Here is a 23,507-nt window from a genome sequence, read left to right as displayed (position 1 = left end):
ACGCAGACGCTGGGAGAGCGTACCAACTCCTTACAGACACCGTGGGATTCAGACCCTGGTCCCGATTGCTGGCACTGTAAAGGCGTCACGCTAACCGCTACACCAACTGTGCTGCCCCTTTTTTATTGAGAAGAAATTTGTAACATTGAACCTTGGTGGCGGCATCTGACTAGATATCAAGGGATTGAACAGGACTTGGGATGCCTGCTGCATCAGGGAAGAGGTATAGGTGTCACAAGAATAGGTTAGATTTGGCCCTTGTGGCTAAAGGGATCAAGGGGTGTGAGGAGAAGGCAGGAACCGGGTACTGATCAGCCATGATCATATTGAATGGCGGTGTAGGCTTGAAGGGCCAAATGGCCTCCTGCTGCACCTATTTTTCTATGTTTCTATGAGTGCTACTGTCGGAGAGCAGCAGCAATCATCAGGGATCCACATCACCCAGCACACCCTCTGTTCTCGCTGCTACCATCAAGATTCTCACCACCAGGTTCAGGAACAACTGATACACCTCCACCATCAGACACAATGACAAACTCAATTAGTGACTCATTTAAAGACTCTTGCTTTTGCACTTAATAGATGTTTTTTCCTTGCTGTATTGCACCGTCAGTTTGATTGCATTTGTTATCTGTTTGCAGTTCTTTATTTGTTTATATGCATATGCTGTGTACTGTTTATTTTTGCACTACAAATTAGTGGTAATTCTGCCTCGCCTGCAGAACGAAGAATCCCAGAGTTGCATGTGATGATCTCTATGTACTCTGACAATAAATCTGAAATCTTGGAATAATTGCTGGAGGAACTCAATGGATCAGGCAGCATCCGTGGTTAGATATTGTCAATATTTCAGGTTGCAAACCCTTTAGCGAGACTAAAACGGGTGGACGAAGCTGAGGGCAGGGGCTGAGGAAGGTGAAGGTTCGGGGAGGGTTAGAGAGAAAAGTATGAATGAAAGCAGGCAAAGAAGAGAAAGATACACGGGACTAAAAGGAGGTGGGAGTGTGACCTGGTGCTGTTTGGTTGGGATGGCAGCCTTGTGTGATTGGCCAGTGGGATTACTGGTCAAGCATTAACCAAGTTCCCATTCATCTCTATTGAGAATGAGCCACGTACCGGTAACCTTCATTCACTGAATAACATTTGAGCATTTTGAAATGGACTCTGACCTTTTCCTTTTCAGAACATCGATCACAGTAAAACAATGATGTACCTGGACAGCAAAAGCCAAATTGAGGTGGATCTTGCCCAGAAGATGGATCCTCCTCAAAGGAACTTAAATGGCCACGTTGAGCCATTGGTCGACTCCAGGGGTTTTGGGGAACTGAAGCTTCCAGAGGAGTTCTGCGAGATGGTCCAGAGTCCAAAAACAGAGCAGAGACACTACTGGAATGGATCTGTGGCCCATGAACAGCCTTCCCTGCACTGTGAGGAAGTGAACCTTGTTACCAAACAGGAGAGGTGAGTTTGATATCCTGATTAATAATACACGATGAAGCAAAACACATGTTGAAGAATCCAAATTAGAACTTTGACAGTGATTTCCCTTGCAGTAATTTTCTGAAAGGTGGACCTTTGGTTGAAAGGGGAATTCTCTTTCTCTGTATCCTTAATTTTTTAAACTGGTAAAATGAAAAATTATGGGCAGAAGTTGAGAAACCTACTGTATCAACTTGAGGGAATCTATGGACTTGGACACAAAGATCCCTCTGTCCTTCCACACTGTTAATAATCTTTAATTAACCACATTCTCCGCCTTCATGTTTGATCTTCCAGTGTGCATCACTTCACACTTATCCAGATTGAACTCCATCTGCCGCTTCTTTGCCCAACTCTGCATCCTGTTCAAACCTACGGCAGCCTTGTTACACTATGGCACAACACCTCCAACCTTGTGGCATCTACAAGTGTACCGACCCACCCCCTCCACTTCATTGACCAAGTCGTTTATCAAATATCGTGCAGAACAGAAGTCACCAATCTCCAGGCAGAATAATTTTCATCTGCTATCACCTTCTGCAGGCAAGCTAATTCTGAATCCAAGCAGCCAAGGTTCCATGGAAGACATGTCTCATGACGTTCTGAATGAGCCTACCATTGGGGAACCTTGTTAAATGCCTTACTAAATTCCATATGCGCCACACCCACCACCCTTCCTTAATTCAACTGCCGTAGATCTGGAAATCAACATGAGCATAATGAAAGAAAAAAAATCTTAAACTATCAATAATTAAAAGCGTTAGAAATCAGAAACTTCTTATCTATTTTTCTCAAGACATGAACTCCATTCAAATGGATGGGGTCCATGTACCACCAGTGAATTTGGCCCCATTCTGCCACTGGAATCGAGATGAATGCAGTGATTAGTGTGGCGCATGGTATTTTACCAGCAGCCCTTAATAGGACTCCATTTGATGACTCAGATATAAGCATTTGAGACTGGCTGTACTACCACGTGCAGAGTTGGGAATTTTCAATGGGTTTTATTGACTACAGGAAAGGCCTTTGCAGACTATTAACAATTCCAAGCTGAGCACAATCTGCTGGAGGAACTCAACGGATGGAGCAGCATCAGTGGGAGAAGAAGGTTGGGGGGGGGGGGGGGTCAGCATTTCGAGCCCAAACTCTTCATCTAGACCAAGGAAACAAAGTGCAGTAGAGGACGGGTAAAATGAACTTCCATACACGTATAGTGAAATTGCAAGATGTTAGTGGCCAGATCTTGCAGAGAAAGGATGAAATATTGGCAATGTAACTGGGACTAAATAGGTTAAGTATTAGAACCTACAAAATAATGATCTTGCAGTAAAATTTTGAGGAAGGCCCTAAATAAATAAATATTGAAAGGCAAGTATAAAATTGTAAATGTTTTCTGAGGAAACAAAACCTTTGGTGAAGATGGAGTAAATTATTCAGCTAACGGAGTGTCTTGGTTGTGCTTTGCTCGTGGCAGCTGTTTGAATAAAGTTGTGTTTGAATAAGGTGAAGAGCTGGTCAATGGCACTTGTTGCTGGCTGCCTGCTTAGTAAGAATCTTAATAAGAGGCTAATTCCCTGCTTAATAAGAGTCTTTATCTTTATTAGTACGTTATTCAGTATATCAGTAAGGCTTTATCTGTCAACTTTGGGGAGGTGGGGTTAATTATCTATAATGTTATTGTTCATCTTTCGGGCAACTCCGTGGGGGGATGCAGTGCAGTTAAATGTTTTCAAAGAATGCGACTGAAACTAAAGTAAAATTCTTTAAGGTTAATATATTCATCCAAGTGAAGTTTGTTTTGTGTAAGTACAGTATTTTTGTCTTTTAAACTGTTTATTCTTAGTTAGGCATTGTAAGAATGAGTCTCAAGCAACCGGAAAATTCTCATATCCAGCATCTACCAATCCCCATAGGTGCTGGATACCAGGGGTTTTACTGTATTTCCGTACATGTAGATAAGCATAGGTGCATGCATTTGGTGTTGCAGCTTTCTAGATTCACAGTGATACAGCACCGAAAATTTTTTTCATTGGCTCACTCCGTTCATGTTGAGCATTAGAATCTCGACCATACCAATCCCATTTTCTAGAGGGTGCCCTTTAGCCTAGAGGGTCATCTTGAATGCTGTGAGTGACTCTCCCTCCATAACCCAAAAGGCAGTGCATTTCAGATTCCACCCACAACCCCCCCCCACCAAACCCCTTGTCAATGACATGTCATACTTGGATTCCCTTCAGATATCCTGACCGTGAATCTTTGTTCCTTTGGTTTTAGACCATCTCTGCTACAGGGGAAAGCTTTCTTATAATTTTGTATCTTCTCCATTCCAAAAAAATGTTCAGCCAGGTCAGGACTATGCTCATAAATGAAATGCCATTAAAAGCAGATTTACTCCAAGTAATTCTTGTACAAAAATTGACTCACTGTGCTTAGATGTTACATACAGTAAATATGTATTGAGATATAATTTTATTTACAACACAGTAGATTCTAGTCATTGACACTTGAACTGCTCAATTACACCCATACAACAAAACCCATACGTTTTTTATGAAGGGGTGGTGGAAACTGAAGCACCTGGGGAAAATCCATGCAGGTCATGGGGAGAACGTACAAATTCCTTACAGACAGTGCTGGATTTGAACCTGTGTTGCTGGTGTTGTAATACAGGTACGCAATCCTTTATCTGGACATCTAAAATCCAGAAAGCTCCAAAATCTGGCATTTTTTTTTCCTGGTGCTGGTACAGTGGAGAGAGCGAGAGAGATGGCAGCGCGACTTGGGCGGGTGGGGTGGGGGGGAGGGGAGAGAGAGAGAGACGGCAGCCTGACTCAAGCGGGGGGGGGGGGAGGAGAGAGAGATGGCAGCGTGACTGGAAGGGTGTGGATACGGCAGCACAATTCGGGTGGGCTTAAACCTAGCTTTTGTTCTGAAATCCAGAAAGATCCATAATTCAGAACCACTGTCCCCCACGGGTTCTGGATAAAGGGTCGTGCACCTGTAGTGTTATGCTAATCATGATGGGTGGGTGTGTGAGTGTGTTTAGAGAGAGAGAGAGAGAGAGAGATGGGTATCCAATATGAAAGTACAACTTTATTTCTCTGAATTGGTGGTGGTGTTTTAAAGAGGCTGGTGTTGAAGCATATTATCTCCTGTCTGAGTGGTGACGTGGATCCATTCCAATTCGGCTACCACAGCAACAGGTCTACAGAAAAACCCCGGAACACCTTGACAGCAGAGAGGTTCTTCATTAACTACAGTTCAGCATTCAACACCATTAGCTCCTCGAAACCTATTAACAAACTCCAAAACCTGGGCCTCGATACACTGTGTTATTGGATCTGGATTTCCTCACTTCCAGACCCTAATCAGTACAGATTGGTAAGGACATCTCCTCCACAATCTCCATCATGGAGCACCACAGGGCTGCGTTCTCAGCCCCCAGCTCTACTCGCTTTACACCTATGCTTGTATGGCTCAATGCGACAAGAACAATGCACTTACAAATTTGCTGTTGATATTAAACCATATACAACCATACAAAAATGACACCATGTCAGCAGGCCAGTTTGGCCCTTCTAGTCCATGCCAAACACCTTCTCCCACTGTGGTGAATCTCTGCTAAGCTGTCTGTCTTCCCTTCGGCTAGACTTGCTGTACTAACGTTGGCTGTGCATTATCTCCACTGTTAAGGACACTCCCCTTGGATATAACTGTGTCTGCACCCATTCATTGTCTTTCATTATTGAACCATTAGTTTCTGCTAATAAAAGCCATGATTATTGTTTGACCACATCATCTTTGTCGACTTCATCACCTAGCACTTCATCCACCTAGTCCCATTGACCTGCACTCGGACCATAACCCTCCACACCTCTCTCATCCATATACTTATCCAACTTGTCCTTTTAAAGTCATACCTGCATCTACCATTTTGGCTGGAAGCTCATTCCACACTTCCACCACCCTCTAAATGAAGAAATTCCCCCTCATGTTTCCCCTAAACTTTTCCCCCTTCAATTTCAATCCATGTCCTCTTGTTGGAATCTCCCCCACTTTCAATGGAAAAAACCTGTCCACATTGACTCTATCTGTCCCCCTCATATTTTTAAATACCTCTATCAAATCACCCCTCAATCTTCTGTGCTCCAGGGAATAAAATCCCAGCCTGATCAACCTTTCCCTGTAACTCAAACCCTGAAACCAAGGCAACATTCTACTTTTTGAATATTTTATTTATGGTTTTCCAGACTCGAACTCAGCTTTCAATGCTGTCATTCCCAGTGATTACAAATCAGCACCGACTACAGCTTATCCATATCTATTCCATACAGTTTCCTCTACTGAGTCCAAGTTTATCCCCTCCCCTTCCCCATGCGCTGCCCCCCCCCCCCCATTCCCTTGACACTTAACACTTAACTAAACAAAATACACACAGGACATTAAAAGCACTTCTAACGAAGGAGTAGGTCATATTAGGGAGTTGTGGATCTGACATAGCATGGTGGCCTGGGTTCAGGCTGATTTCTTTTCCTGCCTGAATGAGACAGACTCCCTCTCCCTAGGTTGAGGAGGAAGTGGAGAAGGCAGGGCAATGAGGTGCAGTGACCCTCTTTACAACTGTGCTCCTATGGAGTTTAAGTATGGTTGGCAAATTTTTTTGGAAAGTAACATACCTTCCCCTTAAGTTGTAGGTAATGTTCTCCAGGGGAACACAGGCATGCATTTCCTTGCTCCACTCTGCAATACTCAGACAAGAGTTGGACTTATAGGTGACCGCTATGTACTTTCTGGCTACCACTAATGCGATCTTTACGAATTGAATTTGGAATTTGGACAGCTTCATTTTAAGTCTTGTGTCCATTATGTTACTCAACAGGAATAGCTCTGGGTCCTGTGGGCATTCCTTACCTATAATTTTCCCGAAGACTTTGCCTAGTTCCAACTTGGTACATGTCCAGGTTGCGTGCATAAAGGTTCCTGAGTCAAAGCCGCATCTAAAACATTGGTCTGGTAGTTCTGGTTTAGATCTATTCATCTTTTGCAGTGTCAGATACAGCTGGTACAAAAAATTATATTGCATCAGCCTGTACCTTGCATTGATGACTGTAGACACGCTGGTCCAACACAGGTCAGACCAGTACTGCTCACCAATTGTTATTCCTAAGTTCAACTCTGACCTTTGTTTTGATGTATCAAGACCTCGTTAGCTCCTTTTGCTTGGAGCAGAAAATACATTGCCAAAATAGGTTTCTGTGTGTTCCCCTTTTGAATCATGGTCTCTATGTCGCTGCTCTTTGGTAGGACCATGGTTGGTCCTAATTTGTCCCGTTAAAAAGTTTTATCTGAAGGTAGCAGTGTAATGTCTTATTTGATAGATCATACCTCTGTATGTCTGTAATGTCTGTCTGTCTGTAATGTCTGTCCCGCATCGGACTTGTCAGCCACAAACGAGCCTGCAGCTGACGTGGACATTTACCCCCTCCATAAATCTTCGTCCGCGAAGCCAAGCCAAAGAAAGAAGATCTCTGCCTAAGTTGTTCAAATGACATTAGCGGCCCTTGCTTGTAACAGTCCTCTGTACACCTGAAACCATTTTGACACCTGCTGTCCAGGATCTTGTTATCTACCGTTAATGGTATTAATTGATTTGGAGTCCGGGGTATTTTTGCGGACAATTCCAGTTTTATTCCTAAGTATTGGTTAATGTTATTCCAAATACGGATAATCTGTTTCAATATAGGGCTGTCTGTTATGCAGATAACAGTTTTGCATCCCATTTATAAATAAAATCCTCTGCCGCCTTCTCGCTCACCAAGGGCAGACCAATCTGTGCCCAGCATGGTACCTCTCCTCCTCCAAAGAGTGAGGAGATGCATCACGACTTGGTTGCCCAATAGTATTTTTTGAAATCCGGCATTTGCAATCCGCCCAGACTGTAGTCCCAGGTCAATTTCTCCATAGAAACCATAAAAATGCTCTCACTTGTGAGAGCAGGCTTTGAAAAAAATATTGGGGCAACGCCATGGACAATGAATGAAAGAGTACTGAAGTTTTGGCAACACTTTCATTTTAATACAGCTGACCCTGCCCATTAACGTTATGGACAGGGACGTCCATCTGCTTTGGTCCTCCTTCATTTTTTCCCAGCAAGGGCGTATAATTTAATTTGTACAAATTATTAAATTATTATCTATTTTAACTCCCATTCTGTGGCCACTTGAGGTACTATTCTCTTAACATTGGCTATAATCTCCCACGTAAGTGGCATAATTTCTCTCTTGTCCAAATTGACCTTGTACCTGGAGACCTCCCCATAGTCCTCCAGAGTAGATCACAGCTAGGACAGTGAGTTTACTGGATCTGTCAAGTATATCAACACATCATCAGCAAATTGGCTGATCTTATGTTCATCCTGGCCTATTTAAAAACCTTTGATGTCTGGATCCTAGCGAATGATTTCAGCCAATGGTTCCCTAACCAGTGTGAACAGAGCTGGAGATAGTGGGCATCCCTGCCTCCTTGATCTTGTCAGTGGGAAAACTGAAGAAATTTGCCCGTTAGACACAACTTTTGCCTTGGGCGCATGGTATAGAGCCCTTATCCAATTTGTAAAAGTCGGCCATAACCCTATGTTTTCCAGCACTTTAAATAAAAAATCCCACTCTAATCTATCAAATGCCTTTTCTGCATCGAGAGCCATGGCAAGACCTCCCTCATTTCTAGTTTGTGCCAAATGTATTATACTTAATAGTCTACCAAAGTTATCTTCTGCTTGTCTTTTTTGCACAAAGCCCACCTGATCTTTATTAATTATTTTTGGCAAATGTTTGCCAATCCATTTGCCAGAGCTCTGGCCATTATCTTATAGTCTGTATTTAATAATGAAATAGGTCTATAAGAGGATGGTTTTAGCAGATCTTTATCTTTCTTTAAGATCGTCGTAATGATTGCTGTCGAAAAAGATTCCAGGAGTTTATGGGTTTCCATTGCCTGGTCTATCACCTCCATATAAAGAGATATCAATAGATCCTTGAATTCCTTGTAGAACTCAGGTGGAAACCCATCCTTCCCTGGAGACTCTTTAGTCTGCAGCGAATTCAATGCATTTACTATTTTTTTTTCTGTAAAAGGACAATCTAGGCCTTCCTGCCCTCCTGGGTCCAAATTTGGCAACTCTATCTTACATAGGAACTCACAAATTTTATCCGACCTCCCTACCAATTCTGATTTATATAAACCTTCATAGAATTTCTGGAAGGTGTCATTAATTTCCTTTGTTTTGTAAGAGATCCTGCCATCCCCAGTTTGTATTGCATTGATAGTTCTCGAGGTCCTGCTCTGTTCTCAACTACCAAGCAAGGACCTTTTTGGTTCTCTTCCCCAATTCATAATATTTTTGTCTTGACCATAATATGGCCTTTTCCATGCTGTATGTTTGAAGCATATTGTATTTCAGCATCTTATTTGTTAAAACCCGGTAGTGATCTTTAGAGCCCAATTTTTGGAAGTCCTTTTCTAAATGAATGATTTCTTGCTCTAAATCACCCACCTCCCTCTCATATTCTTTCCTTACTGTTCGAGTATATCCAATTATTTGACCCCTCAAATATGCTTTCAGGGTGTTCCAAAAGAGGAATTTATCTGGAGTAGAAGTACAGTTGGCCTCACAAAATGTGTCTGTCTACGCTCTTATGAAACTACAAAACTCCAGCTTCTTTAACAGCAATGCATTAAGATGCCATCTTCATACTGTCTCCTGCTTGTTCGCCATTTCAATTTTAATTATCAGAGGTGAGTGATCTGAGAGAAGCCTTGCTGTGTACTTCGATTCCATGATATTACCCTCTATATAAGCTGAAACCAAGAAAAAAATCTATTCCTAATGGCCTAATGGCCTGTTTCCGTGCTGTAATTGTTATGTTATGTTATGTTAGAGTAGGAGTCATGCTGCCTTGAGTAGAAAGAATAGTCCCTCTCCCTCGAATGCTTCTGCCTCATACATCTATCAAATTCAGTGCCTTCATACCATTAATGGTGGCATGTCCTGCTTTTGTTTTTAATATTTACTTTGTTGACTTGTCTAAAACAGGATCCAGACAGAAATTGAAATCTCCCCCAATTGGAATGTTCTCCCTCCCCTCTGCCAATCTCAGGAAAATGTCCTACATAAATTTTTCATCGTCTATGTTGGGGGCATATACATTTAACAAGGTCCAGGATTCTGAGTATATTTGATGGTGCACCTGTTTTATCTGCAGTCACACCTGGCACTCTCACTGGAACACTCTTCCCTATCAGAATTGCAACCCCTCCTTACCTTTGAACCAAATGAGGAGGCTATTACCTGGCCCACCCATCCTATTTTTAAATTTTGATGCTCTAATTCTGTTAGGTGGGCTTCTTGAAGGAAGGCCTGGTCTACTCCCATTTTCTTAATGTGTGCCAAAATTCTCTTTCTCTTGACTTACCCATTTAAACCATTAACATTAAAACTAACAAACATTATGCTCTTAGCCATTGCCTCAGGGATTGTTAGAGGTGTATTTCCTTTGTACCTCTACTGCCCCTAGTCCCCCCTCATCTAACCCTTTGTCTTCAGCCATCTACTCTTGACTACCAGACCTTGGGGGAAAAATACTAAGACTGAAATAACTAACCAAGGAGAAATAAAAAGACAAAATACAAAATAAAACTATATTAAAATGGTTAGTTTACCCCAAACAGTTCCCCCATCCAAATTCTCGGCCACCCCCTTGGAGACTATGTCCTCTAACTCATCAGTGTCCCCCTCATTATAACAGACAGTGCACTTTGCACTCATCTTACCCTCCAACCATTTCCCTTAGACTTCAAGAATGTTTTCTCTTTTCACTTCATTTCTATTTATCATAAACTCAGTATTTACACATTTGTGCCAAAATATTTTACAGGTCACAGCAGGTATTTACATTCCTTTGGCTTGGCTTTGCGGACAAAGATTTATGGAGGGGTATGTCCACGTCTGCTGCAGGCTCGTTGGTGACTGACAAGTCTGATGTGGGACGGGCAGGCACGGTTGCAACGGTTGCAAGGGAAAATTGGTTGGTTGGGGTTGGGTGTTGAGTTTTTCCTCCTTTGTCTTTTGTTAGTGAGGTGGGCTCTGTGGTCTTCTTCAAAGGAGGTTGCTGACCGACAAACTGTGAGGCGCCAAGATGCACGGTTTGAGGCGATATCAGCCCACTGGCGGTGGTCAATGTGGCAGGCACCAAGAGATTTTTTTAGTCAGTCCTTGTACCTCTTTGGTGCACCTCTGTCTCGCTGGCCAGTGGAGAGCTCGGCATGTAACACGATCTTGGGAAGGCGATGGTCCTCCATTCTGGAGACATGACCCACCCAGTGCAGTTGGGTCTTCAGCAGCATGGATTCAGTACTTGCGGACTCTGCCAGCTCGAGTACTTCGATGTTGGTGATGAAGTCATTCCAATGAATGTTGAGGATGGAGTGGAGACAGCGCTGATGGAAGCGTTCTAGGAGCCGTAGGTGATGCCGGTTGAGGACTCGTGATTTGGAGCCGAACAGGAGCGTGGGTATGACAACAGCTCTGTACACGCTGATCTTTGTGTGTTTCTTCAGGTGGTTGTTTTTCCAGACTCTGTTGTCTATCTCTTTGTCGATCCTTGCATCAGATGAAATGGTGCAGCCGAGGTAGGTAAACTGGTTGACTGTTTTGAGTTCTGTGTGTCCGATAGAGATGTGGGGGGGTGGGGGAGGGGGCTGGTGGTCATGGTGAGGAGCTGGCTGATGGAGGACCTCAGTTTTCTTCAGACTGACTTCCAGGCCAAACATTTTGGCAGTTTCCGCAAAACAGGATGTCATGCGCTGGAGAGCTGGCTCTGAATGGGCAACTAAAGCGGCATCATCTGCAAAGAGTAGTTTACAGACAGTTGCTCTTGTGTCTTGGTGTGAGCTTGCAGGTGCTTCAGATTGAAGAGACTGCCATCCGTGCGGTACCGGATGTAAACACCGTCTTAATTGTTGAGGTTTTTTATGGCTTGTTTCAGCATCATGCTGAAGAAGATGGTAAAGAGGGTTGGTGCGAGGACGCAGCCTTGCTTCACACCGCTGTCAATGGTGAAGGGTTCGGAGAGCTCATTGCTGTATCTGACCCGACCTTGTTGGTTTTCGTGCAGTTGAATAACCATGTTGATGAACTTCGGGGGGCATCCGAGGTGCTCACGGTGTCAAAGGCTTTGGTGAGGTCAACAAAGGTGATGTAGAGTCCTTTGTTTTGTTCTCTGCACTTTTCTTGGAGCTGTCTGATTTACATTATCATGGGTTAATCCCCATTTTAGCTTTTGCTCTTCTTTCTCCCCCCCCCCCCCCACCCTTCCCAAGTATAGGCAAATCCTTGGCAAATTTCTGTGCCCTTCCCAGGTCTGTTTTAAAAACTTTCTCCCCCACCACTCCCACAGAACCACTTTCAGGGTGGCTGGGTATCTCAGCACGCATTCGTATCCTTTTTGCTTTACCAGCTTCTTGACTAGTTCAGACACCTTCCTGGACTTTAGGAGCACTGCACTGTTGTTGGGGTAGAAGAAAACCTTGCACCCCTCTATTTCCATTGGGCATCCCTTCCTCCGTGCGCCGGCTGCTCCTGCTCCCAATATTTTTTTCTCTGTCCTGGCAGTGCAATAGTTTCACCAGGAGCAAAAACGTTCATAGGATTCTTCCCCCCACCCCCCCACCTCGGGTGCCCTCTTTTAACCCCACTATTTTTGTATTATTTCTTCTACTGTATTATTTTTTCTACTGTAATTTTCAAGGGCATCTAACTTTCCTCATATACACTTGCTCTCCCTCATCAGTATGTCCAGTTAGTCTTCCATACTGTGTATCTTGACTTCACTTGCCCCCATTCCGTCCACTATCTCTGATATTCTCCTCATTAGGCCTGAGAGGGGACCCTGCATCCTTTCTAGCTTTCTCCCCATGTCCTGGGCTCTTTTATCCACTGCTTGGACCGGTCCATCCTTCAGGAGGACCAGTGCCTCCATCACATCCAGCAGGAAGGGTTCTGATCCCTCCTGCTTGTTTTGCCTCACTAGTGATTTTTTTTTCCCGGTCTTGTAACCTTGTGAAGCTGTCACCATCACAATCCTCACCCCCGTTGCTCTTGCTGCTGGAACTTGCTGTCTCTCCCGACCCGACACTGGATCTGCCGCTGGGACTCGTCGCATCCCCCGACCTGACACCAACTATGCCTTCAGAGCTCACTGTGCTGCTCGACCCAACACTGGGTCCATTGAGGTTTGCCGTGTGACCCAACGCCAGTTCCTCCCAACTTATTCACCTCCTGGCTCCTTTCCTGTGCTTCCCGGCCCGCAATCGCTTCACTCACCATCATTGACCCCGCGTTCCCCAAGGAACTGATTGTTGTCTTTCAGAAAGGAAGATCAGAGGTATACGATCCAGTGAAAACTGAGGTAGAAAGAGTGAGCAAATTTAAATTACTGGGAGTCACTCTTTCGGAAGACATCTCCTGGATCCAACATATTGAACAAGCCATCATGAAGAAAGCACGTTAGCCCCTCTACTTAGGAGTTTGCAGAGGCTTGGTATGACATTGGAAACCTTGGCAAACTTCTACAGATGTGTAATGGGAAGTGTACTGACAGCCTGGTAAGGGGGTACCAATAACTCAGAGCAGAAAGCCCTGCAAAAGATAATGGATGCAACCCAGTACATCACAGGCGATCAAGAAAATCTATGTGGAATGGTGGTGTCAGAGAGCACCACCCAGGACACACTCTGTTCTCATTACTGCCTTCAGGAAAGGGGTGCAGGTGTCACAAGACTCCAGGTTCAGGAACAGTTGCTACCCCTCCACCACCAGACTCCTCAACAACAAACTCAATCAGGGATTCATTTAAGGACTTCTATTTATTGATGAATATTTATTGCAGTTAGTTTGTTTTCATTTATTTGTTTATTTACATTTCTCTCTTTTTTAGTATATGTATCTTCTTGGGTATATTTTACACTACCGATGAGTAGAAATTTGGCTGGCCCACAGAAAAAAGTATCTCAGGGTTGGGTACTCTGACACTAACTTTCAACTCGAACCTTGCCTCCAATTCACCAATTCCTGCCATCCTTGCATCAACCACCTTTCTCAGTCCTTGCAGCCCCCCTTGCCCTGTTTCCCCCCCCCGCCCACTTTTCTCTAGGCATCCAGAATTTCCTGCCACACTGCAGTCACCATTCTATTCCTACATACAGATCAGCCCTCGACATCCATCAGTATTCCTGGGCCCTTTCCTGGACACGCTCTGCCCACACACAGGCAATGATACCAAGGACCTTTCTTCCACACCGTGCTCAGGCTCATGACTATCTTCTGTCTACGCAGGGGGTTCCAGACTTGCCCTTTTATTTAAATTACATGTTCCAACTATTCTTCTCAAATAGAAACACAAATTATAGGAGCTTTTGACAAGTGGTTTATTGCTTTCTCTGGAATATTTCCTTCTCAGAGAATGGCTAATTCTAGTCTCTTTTCAGCGGAGTCATTTCCGAAAATTGTGATTCCTCCTTTACTTCTGGGTGCAGTGATCTGTCTATTAATGGATGAATTATATACTTTATAAAGTTTATTTGTCGCAAAATACCAAGTACAGGGAGAAGGGTTCTTCGCGTGAACAGGCTAACAGGTTATCTTTAGCATCCATACGATCTTATAAAAGAGCACAATTTACAGCGTATTGGATTTAAATGGAAAAATAAGGTCAATTAGCACCAAGCAAGGATGCATGGATCGAACTGCTACAGTGTTCATTCTGGAGCCTGCTGGCTGTTGGTTTGTGCTTTCAAGTCTTCTCCCCGATAGGAAGAGAGAAGTTGGTGTATCCGGGGTATGAGATTCTTTCAGTCTGTTGGTTGCCTTTCCCAGGCAGTGGTAGATGTACAATGACCTCCATAATGTTTGGGACAGCCATTTATTTGCCCCTGGGCTCCACAGTTTGAAATTCCTTTTATTTATATCTTTTGGCTTATATGAGATCATCTTCTTCTGTCTAAATCACATTGATTGTTCTGGAAGCCTCCTCCATCCTCATGTGCCAGGACAAGGCTTTAAGGACCTTCTCCCCCAGCTCACAGTACTGCTGTCCAGATTTTAGAATCAAATTTTCCATCCTATATTTTGTACTCAAACTCTTATGCACCAAATTTCTATGCTTCTCTTCCATGCCCACCCTCTGATAGTCATTTTCCATTTGTGTTATTTCCAATTCCAAATCGTTAACCTTTATTGTATACTCTTTTTGACATTCTTGGTGTACCTCGCTATCTGGCTTCTTAGATAAGCCTTCAATGTGTCCCATATCAGGAAGTTATCCTCAGTAGAGGGGCAGTTCATCTCACAGAACAAATCTATCTGTGCTCTAACAAAGCTAAAAAATCCGGTTTTCCCAACAACGTCGTATTCAGACACCATCTATATGCTGGGGCCTGCTTATCAGGTATTAAAATCGATACCACCAAAGGTGAATGTTCCAACAGCGTCTGTGTTCTGTACTCAGCTTCCACTATCCTACCCTCCAATTGGGCTGGTGCCAAGAAAAAAACAGTTCAAGTGTAGGAATTGCGCTACTGCAAATAGAAAGAATAATCCCTTACACTCTGATTCAGCCTCCTCCAGATCTCTACAAGATTCAGCTCCTTCATGAAGACCAGGGCGGACTTAGCCACACTAGCCTTCATGACCTCCTTCGCCGATTTATCCAGACAGAAGTTGAAATCCCCTCCAATCAACACCTTCTCCCCCACTTCAGAAACTTTCAAAAATATGTTCTGTATAAACTCTTCATCATATTTCGGGGTGTATACATTCATCAGGGTCCAGGATTCCGAATATCTTTGACAATGCGTCATCACAAATCTCCCCGCGAGGGTCTGTGACCACCCTCTGGACCATCTCTAGAACATTCTTCCCTATCAGGATAGCCACTCCCCTGGCTCTAGAACTATAGGTGGATGACGTCACTTGACCCATCCATCCCCTCTTCGACTTTGTGTTCTTAGTTCATGAGGTGGGTTTTTTGTAAAAATACTATGTCCGCCTGTGTCTTTTTAAGATGCGCCAAGACGCCTCTTCCTCTTTATCACCTTAATGATCTCATCTATCACCTCAGGGATTTCCTGATATCTTTATCCCTCCTTTCCCGATCTTCCTTTGGCCCATATGTTCTGACTCTTTTGCCCCCACAGACCTTGGACCCAGACGTCCGTACCCACCCAAAACCTATGTAAATTTAAAAGAATTAAAAAGGAAGCCATCGTCAGCAAATAAAAGCAATATAATATATCCCCCCCATTCAACCCCTCCTCCTCCTCCCATTACCCTAAACCCTTCCCCTCCTAGCGCCACTAACCCTCTGTTTGGCACCAATTCCCTTACCAAGCTGAAGCATGTCCACAGCATCCATCTTGCTCCCTCCCTCCCGCATCATCCCAAACAACAGATCACCACTTTAAACAGAACTTGATATACAGTGTAGTTCATTAACATTAATACATATACTTCCATACATTCCAGCCAACAACCCTCTCTCCTGGTTTGTTGCCCCTCTTCTCCCAGGTGGCCTCCAGGGATTTGGAAAGTCTCATCGTCTCCTTCACCTCTGTATGAAACGTTTTGTCCAAACCAACCCCCCACCCCTCCTGGACAATAGCACCTTCAGTATCGTTGAGTGCAATAGCCTATTGTTGATATTCTTCATGGAACAGGATTGGTAGAAGATGCCGGAATACCACAGGGGTAAGGAGAATTTGAAAATAAAGATTAGAATTTTACAAATGATCCATTGGTATGGAGGTGCCAATGTACAGGATAGGAAAAAAAATCTCCAGAGAGTTTTATTTTCTGTTTTATGGTTCTATGAAACACCACAGAAACTGGCCACTTTGGCTCATCTAGTCTGTGCTGAACCATATTTTTTTGCCTAGTTTCACTGACCTGCACCCAGTCTATATCCTTCCATACCTCTCCCATCCATATACCTGACCAAATTCTTCTTAAATGTTAAAGTTGAGCCTGCATTTACCACTTCAGCTGGTAGCTTGTTCCACACTCCCACCGCTCTCTGTGTGAAGAAGTTCCCCATAAACTTTTCCGCTTTCACCCCTGGTTTGTTTCTCACCTACCCTCAGTGGAAAAAAAGCCTACCTACATTTACTCTGTCTGCCCCCTCATAGTTTTAAATACCTCAATCAAATCCTCCCTCATTCCTCTATGCTCCGGGGAATAAAGTCCTAACCTGTTTAGCATTTTCTGTAACTCAGTTCCTGAAGTCAGCGCAACATCCTAGTAAATCTTCTCTGCACTCTTTCCATCTTCTTGATATCTTTCCTGTAGTTAGGTAACCAAAACTGCCCACAATACTCCAAATCTGGCCTCACCAATGTCTTACACAACTTTAACGTATTGATGAGGCCAGATTTGGCATTGAGCTAACCGCTATTGTAACCATGCTGCCCGAAAATTTGGGGCCTAGAATGGGCCTAACTAAAAATGTATTAAATTGAACCATAACCTCTCTGCTCTTGTTTTCCATGCCCTGGCCATTAAAGATAATTAACCTGTTTGCATTATTAACTGAATGATCGACCTATGTTGTTGGGTCCATCTCTTCCTGATTCACCATTTCAAAATGGACAGTTGTTTGGCATGGATAAGCTGGGCCTATGAGCTTTTTTCCCCCCTGCTGTATGACTTTGTGACTTTAAAATGTAACAGCTCCGATTTTTCATGATTAAACTGTCATTTCTTTTCCCATCTTACCCATTGTTCAGTATTATTCTGTAGCTGAAGGCTACCCTCTTCACTGCCAGTGACACCACCAATTTTTATGTCATCTGCAAACTTGCTAATTATTACCTCCTGCAGTCACATCCAGATTGTTAATCTATATAATAGGCCCCAGCACCGATCCCTGCCGTACTAGTCAAGAGGGTTTAATTGACAAAAGCAGCTGTTTTTTTATGACTGTCTCCTATTTGGTGAAAGGAGACCGAGGGCATTTGTGGGAAGATGCTTTTTCTGATTGCAAGTCTGTGGCTCGAGGCGTGCGGCAGGGACCAGCGGTGGTTGCTTGTAACTGATGTGAATGCAAGAGGAATGACACAAAAATTGGTGGTATTGCAGATAGCGAGGAAGGGTGTCTATGCTCCAAAAATAGCTTCTTCCCCTCCACCACCATGAAGCTTAGGGACACTACCTCACTTTTTCTCTTTTATGCACTAGTTATTTATTTAAAAAATCTTACATTTACAGAATTGTAATTTTGCACCTTGTTCTGCACAATTCTTTCTTTGCTTGGCTTCGCGGACAAAGATAAATGGAGGGGTAATGTCCACGTCAGCTGCAGGCTCGTTTGTGGCTGACAAGTCTGATGTGGGACGTGCAGGCACGGTTGCAGCGGTTGCAAGGGAAAATTGGTTGGTTGGGGTTGGGATTTGGGTTTTTCCTCCTTTGTCTTTTGTCAGTGAGGTGGGCTCTGCGGTCTTCTTCAAAGGAGGTTGCTGCCCGCCGAACTGTGAGGCACCAAGGTAAGCATGGTTGGAGGTGATATCAGCCCACTGGCGGTGGTCAATGTGGCAGGCACTAAGAGATTTCTTTAGGCAGTTCTTGTACCTCTTCTTTGGTGCACCTCTGTCTCGCTGGCCAGTGGAGAGCTCTCCATAGAACACGATCTTGGGAAGGCGATGGTCCTCCATTCTGGAGACGTGACCTACCCAGCGCAGTTGGATCTTCAGCAGCGTGGATTCGATGCTGTCGGCCTCTGCCATCTCAAATACTTTGAAGTTGGTGATGAAGTCGCTCCAATGAATGTTGAGGATGGAGCGGAGACAACGCTGGTGGAAGAGTTCTAGGAGCCGTAGGTGATGCCGGTAGAGGACCCATGATTCGGAGTCAAACAGGAGTGTGGGTATGACAATGGCTCTGTATACGCTAATCTTTGTGAGGTTTTTCAGTTGGTTATTTTTCCAGACTCTTTTGTGTAGTCTTCCAAAGACGCTATTTGCCTTGGCGAGTCTGTTGTCTATCTCGTTGTCGATCCTTGCATCCGATGAAATGGTGCAGCCGAGATAGGTAAACTGGTTGACCGTTTTGAGTTTTGTGTGCCCGATGGAGATGTGGGGGGGCTGGTAGTCATGGTGGTGGGGAGCTGGCTGATGGAGGACCTCAGTTTTCTTCAGGCTGACTTCCAGGCCAAACATTTTGCTTGAAACTGTTCTGCACAATACTGCTACTGCAAAACAACAAATTTCATGACACGTGTTCATGACACGTGACCTGATACAGATGTTAACACTTTAGCAGGATGCAGATCTGACAGAAAGCAGGTCAGAGTGTAGGAGTTTAATCTTGACAAGTGGTGCATTCTGAAAAGTCAAAGAGGGGAACGTCGTATACAGTTAATGGCTGATCACTAGGGCATGTTGATGAGCAGAGTAGCCGAAAAGTGGCAACACAGGTTGGTAGGGTGGTGAAAAGGCATAAGGCATGTTTGTCTTCATAGAGCAAGGCAGAGGATGTTAAAGTCAGGACATTATGTTTCAACTTTACAAAGCCCTAGTAAGACAACACTTGGATTATTTTGTACAGTTCTGGCCATGACACTATATGAAGGATATGACTTTGCCTGGAGAAAGATTAACCCGAATGTTCCCTGGAATGGAGCTCTTTAGTTAAAGTCTCTTCCCCCCACTTCCCTCGTCACGTTTCCCCCAGCATGTGCGCGCTCGCTCGCTCTCTCTCTCTCTCTCTCTCTCTCTCTCTCTCTCTCTCTCTCTCTCTCTCTCTCTCTCTCTCTTCCCTTTTCTTTTTGCCTCCTGTCACAGAGCCAAAATCAATCCTCACCTCTCCTCTTATCCAATTAACACCTTTTGTTGGTCTGGACTCGTCCCCTGCCATTAGTCATTATTTTTTGCTTATGCCTTGAAGAAGGGCTCAGGCCCGAAACCTCAACAATACATCTTTACCTCCTATGGATGCGACGAGACCGACTGAGTTACTCCAGCATTTCTGTGTTTTTACTATAATCACAGCGCCTGAAGACTTTTGTGCTTCACTTACTTTAGTTATGAGGAGATGCTGGATAGAATTTGCTTGTTTACCCTGCAATGTTGGAGGCTGAGAGGTGACCTGTAGACCAGGGGTGTCAAACTCAAATTCACGGAGGGCCAAAATCAAAAACTTGGACTAAGTCGAGGGCCGAACTAAATATTTATTGAAAATTTTCAACAACATCTGCATGTTTTCTCTTCTTTCAACATATGTAATGTTAAACTTTTTCTTATTAAAATAAATGTTTAATAATAGTTTTGGATAAACTCTTTCCAGAAGCATTAACAAATGAGAAATAAAATATTCAATAAATAATATTTCTCTATAGAGGATTTGTCAAATGTTGCTAGTGTGCTGTCGAATAGTAAAATCTGAGGGCTATTGAGAATGTGGGAGAATAACATGATTCCTGAAACAATCAAATGGGTGACTAATTGTGGGCATGAACTCTAGCAGGGTTATTTGCCATGCCCTTTTTCCATTGGTACAGATATCCTTTGATTTACACACTTTTCAAGTTTTATGCCTAATGAGCTTGTATCCAGGTACAGGACCATTTTTAACCAGGAATATATTTATCTCTGTGACATGAAACTATTGGAAGATTGTTTTATCCTGAGATTAAAGTTCATAATACTTACTCAGTCCTGTGTGCGGGAGGGCGGGGTTTGCGGGCGATCGGGTTGGACAACGACAGTGCAGGGGCATCGGCTCTCGCTGCAGGGCGGCATCTCGGCGGATCAGCGGCCCTGTCACCGTGAGTCGCGGGTCGGCCTGCGGCAGGGAGGGGGAGTGGGCAATGGTCCTGGCGAGGTCAGGCCCGAGGCCTCCGGTTCCGGGCGCTGGGAAGCGGCCTTGGCTTCCCCTGACACCGACCAGGCCCCAAAACCAGAGTCCACGGTGAGACCCTGCAACGTAAACAGAGGAGGTGGGGGCGATTAGCGGGCTGACGTCAATGCATTCTGGGATTTATAGTATTAGCTGTGCATGCGCTATACTGCCGCAGCGGCCAGCGGGCTACCTCTAATACATTTTTGAAATGATCTTGCGGGCCAAATATAATTATATCGCGGGCCAAATTTGGCCCGGGGGCCAGAGTTTGACATGTGTGCTGTAGACGTTTATAAAATCCAAAGAGACAAGTAGATAGAATTTCCCCCCCCCCCCATAGTAGAGACATGTAAAACAAGGGATGGGAGGAAGGTCTTTTAAAGGGGAACTGAGTGTCAATGTTTTACACAAGGAGTGGTTGATTTCTGGACCTCACTGCCAGAGGAGAGGGTGGAATTTAAATTGAATTTTGGTTTTGAAGGGTGGGAGGAAACCAAAACGTCCAGAGGAAACCCATGCAGACACAGACTCCTTATGGACCGCGCCGGATTCGAACTCGGGTTGTGGCTGGCTCTGTAATAACATTGCACCAATCGCTTCACTAACTGTGGTGTCCTAAATTCAAATGAAATCAATATGTTTAAGAGACATTTAGAAAGGCATTTGAATAGTAAAGGTTTAACCTCTCCTTGCCTTTAATATATCTATGAAATGCTTTGGAATCTTTCTTAAACTTCCCTATCAATGTCATTTCACACTTCGAGTTTCAACCCAAAATGTTGACAGACATTTATTTCCCTCTGCAGATCCTGCCTGGATGGGTGATTTTTTAAAAAAAATATTTTTTCAATCTTTTTCTTTCGGGAAGGTAGAATATGCACCCAAGAATAAATCACCAGGGCAGCAGCCTTGACAGGGCCATCAGATGCCATTGTTCTAAATGTTCTTCTGCAGGTTATGTGGTTAAGGGAAGAAGAACATTGTGTTACTTGTGTGGGGGCAAAGAAAGTAGATTTTCTACCTCTGAGGGGAGTGCAATGTTGGCTGCAATTACACCAGAACATCGTGTTAAGATCATGTTAATTACACCAGAACATCACGTTAAGGCAAAGATCCACAAAAGTTGCCGATGCTATAACAGGGGTCCCCAAACTTTTTAAACCATTGACCCCTTCATGGATTCCTTGTTCCCTCATAGACCCCCAGGCATGTACAAAAAAAAATAATTGTGCGAGTGCAGCGGAAGAGCTGAGGCAGCAGGTTGTGAGCTCGCTTTGCACAACTGACTTACTTTGAAGTTCGCGCTGCAGCCTTTAAGGCTATCTGGAGCCTGCCCCTTGTGTCCCTGAATGTGTGTCACACTGACATAAGCGGGTACGCATACTTCTGGTCTGTACCAGAAGAGAAGGACCTGCGATACCATCTTTGCCATGGCTGGCTGCACGTGACAAGCAGGGCCGGTTCACCGCTGCAATTATGTGTGCTGCCACTCCCGCCAGAACCGGCGCCGGTGGTCTCTCGGTGCGTCATGGGTGAGACCTGCTGCTTCGGTGGCTGACCTCTACGTACTGGTGGCGGGACCTTTACCGGCTCTGACAAGTTCAAGTGGTCTGATTTGAGGTGGTCCAGAGTGAAAAATTCCTCTCTGCCTCCGATGTGGAGAGTGAAAGTGGAGGAATTCCTCTGAAACACCTTGTAGGGTCCCTCCTAGAGATGCTGGAGGGGTGGCCTGCATCTGTCCCTGCGAACAAACACATAATCGCAGGAGTTTAAACCTGCAGGGTAATTGGAGGGGGAGGGGGTGATAGTGTTGTGATGGCAGTGGTGGGATCGCGAAGCGGCTTCCTGGTCTAGCGAGGTGATGACGTGGAAGTATTTTGTTGAATCCCAGGTAAATTGTTTGATCTGGAACTGGGCCTTCACTTGGGCCGAACCAAGTGTGGGGCTGTTCATCCAGAAAGTGGGCAGTTTTAACCCAACAGCGCCAACAGCTGCAGGGTCCTTTGTGCCGAGTCTTCAGAATGTGGAGACTTGTCAGGGTCACCAGTGTAGCGTGTCGTGCGCGAGCGCAGCGACAGAACTGAGACAGCAGGCTGTGAGCTCGCTGAGCACAACTGATTTATTTTGAAGTTCATGCTGCAGCCTTTTACGCCATCCGGTGCCTGTGCCTCGCATCCCAGAAGTCGCATCACGCTGACGTAAGTGCCTAGGTGTATTTCCGTTCTGTACCAGAAGAGAAGGACCCACGATGCCATCTTTGCTGCGGCTGCTCCGCTGACTGTGCGCGACAAGTGGGGCCGGTTTGCCGATGCAATTATGTGCATTGCTGCTTAATAATGATTATGTAGGTGTGTAATTTCCATATGTATCAGTGAGGGAATCTGTCTACCAAACCCTGCGAGACTCTAGTTCTGTATCCCCTCCCTCCTGTGAATATCTCTCATGAAATATACGGACACAAAAAAGGAAAAACCATTTAGTGTCATTGTGGAAATCTAAAGAAATGTACAGAATATTGAATATAATGTTGAAATTCAACATGAGAGTTCAAACGTACTGAAATAAGTGGAACTATAGCATGATAAATGAATATGTCACATGAAATATAGTGAAATGCACATCATTAATGGGAAAGATCTGCTTGATGAACATCAGCAAGGGCATGATATTTGGTTGGAGACTGGAATGTTTTAGTCGTAAGTCACCATGTTCTGCCAGTTCAGTCTGTTCCTCTGCTTTGTTAGAACCACATTTGTGTGGCTAAAACCAGCTTTAATCATGTACAAACTTGGGAATAAAAGTAAAAAATGGCTCAACTGCTACACTGGTTATTGTGGCTTTTACTTTTGAACACTGATGTACCTTCGAGATCCAAACACATATCAACAAGTTCATCTTCTAAGTGAGATTTAATGTCTGCATTTTCCATTTCTGAATCAAACATTTTGTTACGTACCAGACAGTAGCAATTAGTCAACACTGTGTTGTATTTAAAATTATATTTTTAATTATTAATTAACAATAATATAAAACCCTATTTAATTTACCTAAACTTATCTACTTAATCCCCAACTATGTGAAAATA

The 23,507-nt window shown here is 44.2% G+C and overlaps 1 protein-coding gene across 3 annotated transcripts in view; it reads left to right on the top strand.

The window, feature by feature from the left end:
- The first annotated feature begins 1,198 nt into the window (after positions 1 to 1,198).
- The window catches only part of oca2 (oculocutaneous albinism II), a 484,102-nt gene continuing 461,793 nt past the window's right edge, over positions 1,199 to 23,507 (top strand). For all 3 annotated transcript variants that reach the window (XR_011342330.1, XM_069891904.1, XM_069891903.1), the window contains exon 1: positions 1,199 to 1,461. Coding sequence is in view for 2 of the 3 variants with exons in the window: in XM_069891904.1 (XP_069748005.1) it covers positions 1,205 to 1,461 (257 nt within the window). In the remaining variant the exon portion in view is untranslated. The remainder of the gene's footprint in view (positions 1,462 to 23,507) is intronic.

Source organism: Narcine bancroftii, chromosome 7 (genome assembly GCF_036971445.1).
Source record: "Narcine bancroftii isolate sNarBan1 chromosome 7, sNarBan1.hap1, whole genome shotgun sequence".
Classification (NCBI taxonomy): domain Eukaryota; kingdom Metazoa; phylum Chordata; class Chondrichthyes; order Torpediniformes; family Narcinidae; genus Narcine; species Narcine bancroftii.
This window is presented reverse-complemented; position numbering and strand designations above follow the sequence as displayed.